This window comes from Meleagris gallopavo, chromosome 30 (assembly GCF_905368555.1).
Source record: "Meleagris gallopavo chromosome 30, MGAL_WU_HG_1.1, whole genome shotgun sequence".
Lineage (NCBI taxonomy): Eukaryota > Metazoa > Chordata > Aves > Galliformes > Phasianidae > Meleagris > Meleagris gallopavo.
Window position 1 is genome coordinate 4473179 of NC_139433.1, and position 13844 is coordinate 4487022.

General features: G+C 48.6%; 1 protein-coding gene across 1 annotated transcript; it reads left to right on the top strand.

The window, feature by feature from the left end:
- The first annotated feature begins 8640 nt into the window (after positions 1-8640).
- Positions 8641-9048, top strand: TINCR (TINCR ubiquitin domain containing). The gene has a single exon (XM_085211922.1). It carries the CDS (start codon positions 8785-8787, stop codon positions 9046-9048), a length of 264 nt encoding a protein of 87 aa, XP_085068048.1. The 5' UTR covers positions 8641-8784.
- The last annotated feature ends 4796 nt before the right edge of the window (positions 9049-13844 follow it).

Genomic DNA, 13844 nt, shown 5'->3' on the forward strand with positions numbered 1-13844 from the left:
ATCTTTCACACGCAGCCTTTGTAAGGAATGAGCTGGAACACTCACTGGAGGAATCCTCGCCACTCCATCATCTCCTTATTTGGGCCCCGCTTTCTTAAAGAGAGCACTGTTTCCATTTTTAAGCTTCTGACAAAGCAGAAGTGTTGACATATGAGTGTATGCTTGAAAGAAAGCTGCTCAGCGCAGCGGCTTGCAGGCAGCAGAGCAGCCCTGCGCTGTGGGCACGGCCTGGCTGCCCAGCACAACAGGCAGGGTATAAAAGGATCTCTTTGGACTCCTGCAAAATAAATCCACGCGTTACAAAACAAAGCCTTCAGGAGACACCTCAGGGGGCGGGGGGCCTAACAACGACCAAAGGCTTTTATTAATCTAAGCTCGATACAGAACAGACGCGAGGCAAATGCCTCACAATGCCCACAGGAGAATCCAGCACCTCACAGGCACCACCACGCCGCTCAGCTTGCTTTTTGTGAGGGATTCTCAGCTTTCCCGATTCTAAATAAAAGCAACGCTTTCACTGCTACAAGAAGCAAACCCGCCGATCCCCGCCACCGCCTCACGAGGGCGGCTTCGCCCCGACCCAAGATGGCGGCCGAGCAGCGCCGCGGGGCGGAGTTCTGGCGGCGCCAAGATGGCGGATGGGGGCGGTGGAACTACAGCTCCCGGAGCGCCGTGCGCGCCTCTCCGCCGCGCAGTGGGGCGGCGCTGCCCGTCGGCCGGTGTGTTGAGCCTGCGGGATCGGTGTCGGGAGCCCGCGACGGCGCTGCTCCCCGCAGAGTCATAGGATGGTTTATGTCAGCAGGGAACTGAGAGATTTAGGTCCAACACATGCCGTGGGCCGGCTGCCCGCCCAGCTGACGCTGCCCGGGGTCCGTTCATGGCCACTCTGGGCAGTGTCAGCGCCTCGCCGCTCTCTGAGTGCGAGATTTCATTTCCCCACGTCCTATAGCTGTCAGACCGTGTGCGGTCTCTCCACTTCCAGCTCACAAGCTCCCTTACAGCACTGAAGGCCACACCGAGGTCCCTCTCCGAGCTGGACAAGCCCGACTCCCTCAGCCTCTCGCAGTAAGAGAGGTGCTGTTATGCGTGGACAGCCAGGAGGGCAGCAGGCTGTGCAGCCCCATGCCTGTGCTGCAGTGCTGAGGACTTGCAGAGCCCAGGCAGCCACATTGCAGTGTCCCTGTTCTTTGGCCAATGGCCGCAGCAATCTCTGCTAACTCTCTTTGGAGCAATGTGTATCTTCAGTAGCTTTTTTTCCACTGCTGCAGCTCACAGGCTCTGCGTTCAGGGAGGTCGGCCATGCTCTGTGCCTCCTTCAGGCTCCACACGGGGTGGGTGTGCTGCAGGCTTTGTTTGTAGTTCCTTTCTGAAGAGGCAGGTTTTGGGGCACAGCTTTGGAAACGAGTGGAGGAGAAAGCGGGAGGACGGTGCTCACCCCACCTGACCTGTGGGAACGCATACCATGGAGGCAGCTGCAAGACCACGCGTGCCTTTCCCCGGGTCTGCAGCTGCATGTAGCCTTCGGCAGGCTTCAGCCTGCTTCTGCGACGGCTCTTGCAGCCTCTGCGTGGTTTCCAACTGCTGAGGGAGCGGAGGAGGCTTTCCAGCCAGCCCTCCTCCCCTTCTCCTGCTGCAGGCTCAGAGTCAGGGCTGAGCACTCAGAACTGAACACTCAACAAGGCTTTTTTGCTGTTGTGTTCCTATTACAGGAAGAATGTTTTTCTGATCAGCTCTGTAGCATGACTCAGAGCCATTTTAGAGAGGAACATCTAGGAACAAATCATCCTGTGCAGTCCATCAACTGGGTTCATCCCCTTCTTTCCCTCTCTGCTTCACAAACTGGAGAGAAATCCTGAAAAATCTTATCTGGTCCCTCAGCCTTTGGCTTTCTTTAACTTGTGAAGTAACGAGCAACAAAGAAAGGGAAAAGCCCTCCAAACCATGCATTTATTGAACAGGTGGGAGCGTGTTCAAAAGGTTGAGATCCCTTGCTTATCCCTCTTCTTTCAGCTGGATTGTTTGGGCCTAGCAAGGCTTGGCAAGACCATGTGTAAATAGGAGAGGGTACCAGGAGGAAATGAAGCTGGATGCTTCGACAGTGTGCTCATTTCTTTGGCAGCACGCTGTGTGGGAAGCATGTTGCAGCAGGCATTGTAACAGACAGGGGTGGTTCTTTTGGTCCTGTGGACTGAAGTCATTTTTTTCAGTACTCTCAATCTCTACTCTGATTTATTTTTTTTTCCAAAATTTAGTTGGAATGAACACTATGACCCATTTGCCCATGTGGAAGAAGCAGACACTTTATATCCTCAGTCTCTCCCCAAGCTCCTGCTCCATTTGAAACTCCTGGATATTGAATATCACCTTCCTCTCTTGCAATAAGTTCCAACTCCTCTTCATATGTACATGTGTCAAGATTAGAAATGTGTCAAAGTCGAAGGAAGAGGCTGCTGACAATCCCTTCTCAAGTTTCCTTTGGTTTCTTAATGTAATTATCTCCTAATAGACAACTCTCTCTCGTAAAGTTTCTGTTCTAGGAACTATATAATGTGGTGCATCATTAGCAGAACACTGTAATGAAGATGGCACTAGAATGAACATCAAACTTGTCTCTTCCTGTCATCTCCGTTTAAATGTTCAGTTAGAAATGACAAAATCCATAAAATCTCACATCTCACTGAATTTTCTTTGTAGGATTTCCCTGCAGGGCTGTCTCTCAGCATGAAGGATAAGGCAGGGTGGTATCAATCTGTACTATTGTATTTCTGATATTTTCTCGTTACATGTCCATTACTCGGCACTGATGCAGACAAGATGCTGGGCTAGGTGCGACCAAAAGGACAGATCCATCCTTCCTGAGCCTATCTCCAAGAATATACCTCTTTTCTTATCTAACCCTGGTTATCTGTATTTTTCAACAGGGTCCTGAACACCTGAAATGCTGAGTGAAGTGCTTTGAATAGGATGGCAGGATTCACTCAGAACCCAAAATGTGCACCTGCTTGGGAAGTTTGCCCATGTGCAGTATGTGGTACACCAGAGGAAAGAAATCCTACCCCATGTTCGTGTTCCTGGCAAAGACACTGGAGTGGATGCCAGAAGAGGAAGAATCAGCAGCCTCAATCCCAAGGCTTTGGTACCCTTCCCTTACCTGGGCTAGCTGTATTGCCTTCACAGGAGACCACATTCTGTTGCAGAGAAGGATTTGCCTTTGGGCCAAAGGATAATAATCACTGTAGACCATGCCATCCTCGGTTACTGCTATTACAGCCAGTTTCTGTGCAGCACTGAAAGCTGTAAGCTGTTCCTTGCCATTAGATGGCAATGTAGATCCACAAATCCTCCTTCCTTGAGCCCCTGAAAAACCATCTTGCTGCTGGTGGGTAGAACCTCAAATCTTCTGTTTCCGCCTACTTCACCATATAAGACTGAAGCATCCTGGATTTGTTTTGCCTACAAACAAATGGAGCTGGCTGCCTGGGAGGCCAGCTCCTCTGGAGTCCCCAGTGGCATGAGTGCTTGCTCTCTGCATTGAGGGCCCCCCTTTGTGCACAGAGGTTTGTTTTTTCACTCTTCCAGCAGTTAATTCATCTCTTGTTTTGCTGTTTCCACAAGACATTTTGCTATCTTGCTTGTTTCTCAGCTTACTGCCAAACGTGGCAGGCGAGTGAGTCATGGGCTGCCGCAGGCCAAACCCTGGAGCGTACAGACTGCTTCCTAGGGTCATGAATCTCCCATCTGGGACGTTATAAAGAACTGCAGCAAGAAATAACTACACCGCAAAATGCTTTCCCCCATATCCATTTTTCAGCTTTCCATTGTTCGCAGTTGACTGGTTCATTTAACACGTGCGTTACTGTTTTTTATTCTTTTCCTTCACATTTCCCTTTTCCACCATAAAATGTTACCAGCTCACATCCAACTTACACTCAGAAAACTCTAAGTTCCAAACCCAGGCAAGTTTGTTCCTTCAAAGGTGAAGATACACAGCTTTTTCTGATACCTATTTTAACTGCCATCCCAGAGTACAGCAGCCCCCACCAATGCAGTATTGATGCAGGGCAGCAATCAAGGGAAGTTGTGGGGCCTTTTGGAGTCAAATACAGACACCGCAGCAGGATCTGTGGTTTGGTAGCTTTAGCAATGTTAGTGGTGGAAATCCTTGTTTGTACCAATGAGGATGCAACCAGGATCAACCCCCCCCCCTTTTGTGACATTTAAAAAAAAAATCTGTTATGCTGCTGAAGCAGATGGAGAGAGCCTGACTGTTGTCTGGAGCAGGGCAGGATGAAAAGGCATTTTCCCCTTGCCAGCCAAGAATGGGAGATGGTGGATGAGAATCCAGTGGAACAGAGAGGGTGTCTGGCCTGGGAGCACAGGACCCTATGACGTGACAGGCAGATAACAGGGCAGGGTGAATGCAAACACTGTCAGCTTGCTCTCATCACTCACATCTCCCAGTATGTGTTACTATAAGTGCCTTCTAGTTTTTCTGGATTTCAGATGGCCTAAACAATGAGGAATTTGCCCTTATCCCAAGGAAAGAATTACTCTTCCTTCACAGGAAGGCTCTCTTTATTCCTGGTACACAAGATGTTAATAATATTTCTAAGCACTCTTGCAGATGTGAGCAGCATGCTGTAGATAAGTCATATCAGAAGAAGCGTTATCGCTTGAGTTTACATGTTTTGTGCTTTTCCATTGCACTCTAAAATGCTGTTGCATTTAATTAGCCATTTTTCAAAGCATTTATTAATCATTTATTAGCTCTTTGTTCATTTGCTGTAGATGTATCTTGACATCTAAAGTGAGCCCAGTCATTTTATAACCAAGCGCTGGGTGATAGGAAAGGCCTTACTCATCCTTCTTATCTGCAAAGCACTTGGCACATGGTGGTACAGCTCTAGTTGGGGCCTCTGGGTATTTCAGGAATATAAATATCAGCACCTTAAGCTGCCCCATTGCCTAAGATATCAGGAGCACTGGATGAATTAAGTGGCAGGCTGCATTTTGGACTGGAGATTTCTAGCTGTAGGTTATCACTGTCAAACCTTGGGATTCACTGCCAGCGAGTGAACCCTTCCAGCCCCGTGCTCCCCAGCAGCCAGCGTGGCCCCAGACTCACACCAGTGCACCTCCCTCTGCACTGCTGATAACGGAGCAGGAGAGCTCCAGTCATAGCATAGAGTCTGTGCCCTCCCACGGGATCATGGACATAGGGAAACCTAACACAAAACTCTTCTTTGGTACCCAGTGACACACCGCTGCAGGCACAACGTGGTAAACCTACCACTCATCTCTAATGCCTCATCCCTTGTTTTCTGCCTTTCTAACCACAACTCATCTTAAGCAAACAGAGGAAAAAGAGTGAAGTTTTCAGCTTTACTGAGTGCTGGGATCAGACGGCGTCAAGAATCAGCAAAGGATCTCCCTTATCTAAAAGGGCAGGGCTGACAGGCTGCTTTCCCCAAAGACTTACAGGGCTGTATTTTTTCCCAGATGCTGCAATTTCCATACGACTGCTACCAAGAAATGGAGAAACTTTTCTATTCTCGTTGAGAAACATCCCACTTTTCTCTCCTCCTCTGCAAGGACAGCAGCACAGCAGGTAGCAAAACACAGTCATTGCTAAAAAAAAGGCTAAGAAATATGTGTCTATTCTGGTAGTTTAAGAAGATATTATAAGGCCTAGGATTACCTCAACCGACAAGAGACATGTTAATGAAGCACCTAATTTAAGCAGGTGTTTCTCTTTTGCTGTAGTCAATGGAGTATAGGGGAGGAGAGAGCAGAGGAGGAGATGTTTTATTAAATGCTGTTGCTTTAGTTCTTAAAAAAAATCATAGCCCACCTAGGTTTTAAATGGCTTTTGAGGTTTTCCTAATGAATGTTTCTCAAGTGTTTGCACATTTTCTGTTTGCCCTCAATATGAGGAAATGCTTAAGTCAATAGGTTTTTATTTGATTTATAAATAATGCCAGGGCGACACATTATTGCAGATTCTCAGAACTCTGACTCCATGTCTTATCCTCCAGATATGATATGCCAGAGATATCCCCCAATTAGGGCAGGGCAGAGGATGAGGATTAAAATAACTTTCAGAAAAGACCATCTAGAACTTCATCCTGCACTTCTGTTTAGCCCACAAACCATCAGGAGCTTGTGAAATAATTGCTTTGGACAGATAATAAAACATCCTCCAGCAAAACTAAGGTACTTAATATACTGCCCAAGTCAATTTCCCTTATTTCGTCTGTCCTCTTGCTTTTAATAATGGTTTAATGAAAAATTCAAAATTAATTGGAACTGGCATTAGCCATTCACGTGTTCCAGTGAGGGTTTCACTGCTTCAATATTTCATAAGCTGACTTCACTGCTACGCCTCGCCTCCTCCTGGCTTTCACAGGCTGAAACATCACCTCTTTTTTTGAAAGGAGAGGTCCCAACACGGGGTAGGGGTACGTGAGAAAGTTTGCAATCACACCGTAGGCAAAGAAATAAAAAAACTAATCGCCATTGTGTTTTTCTTTTTGTGACCACCTCCGCTTTCTTTGTAATTATACACATCTGAGCCTTATCTGGAAAGAGCTGGCCTAAAAATAAACAGGAGCCGTCTGAAAGGTGTCTGAGGGAGGTATCTGGCAGCTGTCAGGCTGTCATGTATGCGAGAAGGATGGAGCTGATGGACTCGCTGACACCAGACGGGCTCTGCCGAAATAAGAATGCCTTATGCTTCCCTTGGCACTCGCTGGGCAAATTCTGTTGGCTGGAGCCATTAGACCTCAGCGTGTCTGGGGCGTGATCCAGGTCCGACTGCCGTCAATGAGAGTCTGCCCTTGGATGGCAATGGGAATTGGATCGGACCTTCTCTTTACCCCCGAGACTCTGGCGTTACAACAGAGATAAATTCTGGCTCCTCGAGTGAATGTCACCCCAATGGAGAAAGATGCAACATCTCCAGATTTGCAGGCTTCTGTAGTTCCCTGAAAATGCAGCTTTTCTCTGAGATTCCTAGACATGGGGACAGGAGCCCAACTTGACTTTTTTTTTTTAACAGCTTTGTACTGCTCTATGCCTCAGATTCTCCTCTCTAATAATGGTGCTGGTGTCCTGTCTTCAAGAAAATTATTGATATTTCTGTAGATCCGTTCTGTTCATAAATGCTGCCACGTGGGAGGGCATGACTGTGCTAAAAGCTGTTCCAATTTCCCACAAGGTGCTTAAAGGACACATGTTAACACCGCGCAGCAGTGACACGATGAACATGAAGGCATGACACGAGTCATCTCCAGCCTTTGCAGCAACTCAGTGGCAGAGTGAGGACCCAAGAATGCCAGTCTCCACCAAAACAATCATACCTTTACAATGACCGAATCTGGAAAGGAACGCTTGCTAGCAGAAGCTTCATTTCCGATCAAATGCACAGGGAAATCGCCATTGCCTGTAGAATAGCTGCAGACATTTGCTGCTGTTCTTGGTGAAGATACAATGCACTGGGGAGAGGAAAGAGAAAGGAGGTGAGAAAACTGGGCAGAAATCTTCTTGCTTCTCAGTGGAAAGGGGATGCATCTCTCGTTCTCACTGGGAGCTGACTGCTGCCATATCTGAAAATCTGTCAATTTGTTTCATTATCTAATAGGCAAGAAAATGCCCTTTTTAGTGAAGAACAGTGTCTTAGGACAACTATCTTGCAGTACTTTGGTCTGAAAATACCAGTCTGTGTTGAGAAGAATGGACAAGGGAATTAATTCCTGTAATATGGGCTGCAGGAAATTACCTACAAGATAAGAGTGACTTGATCTTTTTGAGAAAAAGAAAAAAAAAAGACTTCCTTATCTTGATGATGTTTGCTCTGAAGTATCATCTTGTGACTGCCTGAGTCTGCCTTGCGGGATCGTTCAATTACAGCCAGCTCCTGCAGCTTCCTTCCCTTTGGAGGTATCACTGCATCTGCCACAGCAGTGCTTGCTCCCGAGGCCTCTGCTGTCGCCTTTCTGCGTGGTGAGCCTGCAGCCCGTGATGCTATCTCTGCTCACGTGTTAGAGCAGGATACAACCAACACTTCAATTAGGCAGAGATCTGTGAGGGACAGGAAATCAAGCCGATGAACCACCAAGGAGCATGTGTGAGTGAGCACTGGACATGTGATGCTATGAGGAGCAATGAATCCTACCCCTTCTGGAGGGTCCCAGCCCATTCTCCTACAACACAGATCTCCTAGGGCAAAACAGCGCTGCAGTTCACACCAGCCAGGCTCTGAATGTCCTTCCATACACTGTGGCTCTCCCCCGTGAGGAAGTTTTCACTATGCAGAGTATTTTTCTCAATTAAAATGATTATGTTAAGTAGCTGAGAGGTTCCTCAATGTCTACTTTTTGAACTGAGCTATGCCACAGTTGGCAGCTTTTGAGAACAGCAGACATGAGGTTACTAAACCCATTCATTTCTCAAACGCACCCACATTTCTAATGGCTAGAGGTCCATCTTTAAAGTCCTCTGAGACCCATTGGAATGAAGGGCACTTTGTGAGGACGCACTAATTATGATGGGATTTAGAGGTGCGTGGAAATGATTCACGGAGGCATTTCCCAGCCAGTACTCTTGGAGCCAGGTGAGCTCTTCCCTGGAATGTGAAGCATGCAGTGCAGCAACTGGGAGGAACAGGTTTGGCAGGACATTTTAAGCTGTGCAGGCAGACAGCCTCTTCAGAGCCACATCCCTGCTCTGCCTGCCTCCCAGCTGGATGCTCCTCTCTGCCGCACCGTCCCTGGAGAGCCGGAGAGGATGGACACGCTGCGAAGGAGCCTTTCCCGCTGGAAGAGGTACCACATTAAGGTGCACTTGGCTGATGAGGACCTGATGATGCCGCTGACCGTCAAACCCAGAGACACAGTGATGGACCTACGGGCTTACCTTGTACGGGAGGGCGTCACTTCCTGGAAGAAGACATTTTATTACAACTCCAGGCAGCTTGAAGAGCATGAGACTTTGAAAGAAGCCAATATCCAGAATGGCTCAGTCCTGCTTCTTGTCAGCAACAAAAGGTAGGCACGGAGCTCATCTGCAGCGGGGGCGGTGCAAGGGAAGGGAAATGCTCTGTGCATCTCAGCCCATGGGACGCTTTCCCATTGGAGTCTGCAGAAGGCAGATCGGGAGCTGAAACCCCGAGATTTCCAGCAGGCAGAGTGAGATTTAAGCCTCCTCAGCTCCAGATAGGCTGAAGTGTGAAGTAAGGGAGGTTGAGGAGCAGGCAGTCCGGTTGATATTTCCTCTCCTGTCTCTGATCAGGTCTCACTTCCTGAAAACATGGCCAAGCACAGAGTGAGGGAGAAGACGTGCAAAAGGGAGCTTGTGTGACTCAGGGTGTGCTCCGGGAGCCTCTCCCTTGTCTCAACTCTGACTGTGGTGCCTGGCTCTTGCCATTTCTTTTTAGTGTTTACTTTCTGCAAGTGTTTGTGGTGCTGCTGTCCTGCAGAGCCGTGAGCTGCCCATCTGCTTACAGTGCTTACAGTGGGTGCTGGACACAGACGGTCAGAGGCTGCAGCTTCCCAAAACACAGTGAAATCTCAGCACAGAGCAGAGACATCAATGGTTTCCAGGACAGGCAGTGAAAAGGAAACTCAGTGAGTCTTTTCAGTCACGGCAACTCTTACGTGTCAGTGGGAATGCAAATGGAGACAATGGAGCTGAGACTTGTTGGCTGGTTAGGATTCAGTGGGGTGCATTTCTGTCCAGTTGTGCTGCCTTCCCAATGCCTGGCTTGTTGCACGGTTCCTTGTTTTGGGGGACACTGTGTGGAGGAGAGGTGTGTGGCAGAGCACAGGTGTACTGTGTCTAATTCAGCTTTTTGAATGCTGAGACCTCTGAGTTGTCTATGCTGATCAGTCTGCTCTGCAGAAAAGCCTGCACTAAAGACTTCAGTTCTGATTAGATGCCACACGGAATGGTCCTATTTTCCAGTCCAGAGACAGCTTGAAATCTCACACAAAGAAGATTTAATAAAGCATTTCCTTTCAGAGCTCAGGCAGATACAAGAGATTTCACAACCCTCAGCTGACTGCAAACCCCACGTCACCCACAGCCCCTTTCTACAACATCTCATTTCAACTCTCTGATTAACTTTGCACAGCTCCTCCTTTTCACCTTGTTTTTAATGGCAGGAGCACATATATTTGTTGTTGTAGGATAGGATTCAGAGGGACTCAGCTGATGGACCACACATGCTTATGCTCCATAATGTGCTGTGGACCTTTCCACATTCTTCAAAAAAACAGTGGTTAAATGCAGCATTGCAAAACTCACCAGGAGGTCCCGACCCCAGTGTGCTGAGTTCAGGGTATCTCTGAAAGTTTGCTCAGTTTTGAAAATTTAAAGCCTCTTGCTCAGCATTTGGGCTCAATTTTTGTGAGTATGAGAAGGAAGGAGCTGTGGTTGTTGCTTTTTTTTTTTTTGGTCTTTAATTTCATAAAAACGTTCCCAGCTCTTAAACAAGCACCTCTGTGTATTCTCTTATTCCTTTTCCCAGGGCTGGGAGCACTGTGGTGGGCAGACAGCCTCTCCCTTAACTCACATCTTTCCTCATGTTATTGCACATGAAGGATTATGGGGCCACCACAACCTCGGCCACTTCCAGATTATTTTGTGTGGCACTGCCGAGTGCCCAGGTGCCGGGGCTACCTTTCTTCAGGGCTCAGGGAGTGCCTGAGATACTCACGGAGCACGACCTCCACTTGCTGTCTCTGGGATGTGCTGTGTGGTTTGGCAGCAGTCCGCACCCTGCTTGGTGCCTGGCCCTGGGCTGAGAGCAGCCTCCGTGACTCAGCACCCTGCTGGATCCTCAGCACACAGGGCTGGTTCTGAGGGTGCTCTCTATCAATTAAGCTGGGCATTAGGAAATACAGGGTGGGAGAAGGCAGGTGCTGCATTGCAGCTGAGATTACAGCACCATTTCAAGCCTTAAGATTATTGGACCAGATCTTTTAAAGCCATGTTGGCTGTTTAGCCTCCAGAAGGGAAGGCTCCAGGGAGTCCTTAGTGCAGCCTTTCGATACTTAAAGGGGGCTTGTGAAAAAGATGGGGGGAGACTTTTTACTAAGGCTTGTAGTGATAGGACAAGGGGGAATGGATTTAAACTAAAAGAGGAGATTTGGATTACATATAAGGAAGAAATTCTTCACCTGGAGAGTGGTGAGGCCCTGGCACAGGCTGCCCAGAAGAGCTGGAGGTGCCTCATCTCTGGAGGTGCCCATCCCAGCTGCATTTGTCTTTGGGCAGCCTGGTCTACAGGGAGCTGTCACTGCCGTGGCAGGGGGTGGGGGCTGGATGGTCTGTAAGGTCCCTTCTAACCCAAAATGTTCCGTGATCCCATTCAGTGTCACTCCAGTACTGTCTGTGGGATGTACTACTCTTAATCAATGGTAGGAAACTGTAGGGAATAAGGGCCACAAGAGCAGAGAACCCAGCAACCCAGTGATTTATGAGCTGGTTTTAGTGTTTCACCAACTCAGTGAAATGTGGATCCCCTCCATCAAAGGTCAGCATCCGTTCTTAAGTTCTCTCTGAAAATCTTGGTGTCCTTACCTTATGTTTTGCACTGAGAGGCCAGCCAAGCACAGCTGTATTCATCTCCAAAGTGGAGTTGCTCTGATTGCCAAGGTCTGCAGCTCAGTGTTCTGCCTATACATACGAATGGTCACTCTGTTTGCTGTGTGTTCCTATAAGGGGCTCATGAGACAGTTTACTTAAACTTGAGAAAACATGAAAATGACCCTATTTTTCATCCCTCCACCCTTAATGCCTTTGTAGATAATTGGCATTTAGCAAAGGCCAACTCAGCATTTCTACTTCTTGCTCATGTTTTCTAGGGTTTATATCTTAGCCATAAAAATTCACTTAAGGCTTCAGCTTGGCAGGAAAGGGATCAGCATAGCAGCTCATGCTGGAAATTCATTTGGATCTTAGTGCTCAAAAGTCTGAGTGAACTGTTCTGGAGTTCAGTCAACACGACGTCTCAGCCCAAGAAAACACACGGACAGGCCAGAACTGGGCAAATCACATCCACTAGGGATGCAATTCCCACTTGTGCAGAAGCTTGTTAATCACATTACTGCTGCACTGATTGAGACTGCAGTCCTGTTGCAGTAGAAGCCTAGCAAAGAACATGCGGAAAAACAGCTTCCGCCCTAGAGAGCTACATGTTAGAGTAACACAGCTTCCGAGTGGGCAAAACAAGCAAGGCAAGACCTGAAATGTGAATGAACTTTGCAGAGGTAAAATCCCTCCAGCTCGGTGGCCTTGCGGTGTTGGAGCCATCGGTGTCCCTGTGGGGCGACCACCTGGGAGCCTCATCATGCAAAGAGCAGCCATGCAGCACAAACGCTGCAGCATCACGAGGGCAGGCTGCAGGCTGTCCCAGCTGCCCGAGGCACGATCAGTGCTGGCACTGTGGACCACGCCAGGGCAGAACCAGTTTGTCTCGCTGCGGAAGCGGCGCGAGGCCCCAGCGCCAGGCAGCTGCTCGGCGGGTCCGTGGGGATGTGGGAGTTCCTGAAACTGGCGGCTCCTCCTGAGCTGTGCAGAGAGCCGCCCTGCTGCTCCGTGCACCAACCCAGCAGGGCTCCCTGGGCTGGGAGCGGCTGTAAGGCACTGCCTGCCCCTTGTTGGTGAGCTCATGGATTGCATTTGGATGTTAGATGTGAGGTGAGGGGTACTGCCCCAAATTCACCGTGTTAGCCATGGAAGCTTTTAGCTTCGTGACCTCTGGAGTTGTTTCTAATGGAGGACAGCAATGGGCGATGCAAGCGAATCCCAGAGGTGCCGAGCTCCTGTTGCTGACTGTCCCTGGGGATGCACGGCTCCAGCAGGCTGTGGACGTGGGACAGGCACAAGCACACTGCCGGCGCCTTCGCACTTTGCTTCCTTCTTGCGTGTGACTGCTTTCAGTCAAGCTCCGTGCGGAGGAATCAGCCAGTGCCAGGACTGCTCTCTGTTACGCTGCTGGAGTATTTTGGCCCACTGCATGTGTTCTGTCTGGACGTGACCACACAGGTTTGGAGGGTAGGAATTTGCTATGAAAACAGTAGCCATTCAGTCCCAGGCACACTTATTTTACTGGCACAGACTCAGCTGCAGCACATAAGAACCTCTTAGTCTTTTGAAAGACAAAGTTCATTGAGGCCAAGCAGCTATTTTCATCATTCGTGGTTTGCCCGGAGAATGGAGTTCAGTAAGTCATTGGTGAATAGGTTAAATAAAGTAGATGCCATCACTGAATTTAGCAGAAGTCTATTATCTGGAATCTCTTGGTGTTGAATTTCTGGCCCGAAGCCACCTGAAAACATCCATCTCGGGGCATTAGCTCAGTTACCATAACAACTCATCTAGGAATGGCTCCTGAGAGTTCCCAGAGCACAGCGAGGTGCCACGGGCTGTGTAAGCCACTCTTAGGTCAAGATAAGCATATCCAGGATTCCCCCTCTTCTGCAATGCAGCCCCGTTGTCCCTGGTGAGCAGCACTGCTTATGAGCCTTCATTTGCTTGGGACTCTGCTTTAGCTCTCAGACGCTGCTCAGCCAGCTTTCCAAAGGTCCACAGCAGTCACCTCCTGGCAAAGCAGCAGAACCATCCATCTGTGGGGAACCCAGCTAATTCCCATATTGCCATTCAGTTTACAGTTTGTGATTTTTGGCCTCATAAATTATAACTTGGCATGAAAGCAATGACCGAGCCACCTGCATAATGTCCAGTTTAGCTGATGCTAAGAAACTGCTGCCTACATGTGACTCCCACAATGGCATAAGATCAATGTTGTGCACAGACACTCAGCAGTAGCTCACTCCAGGCTT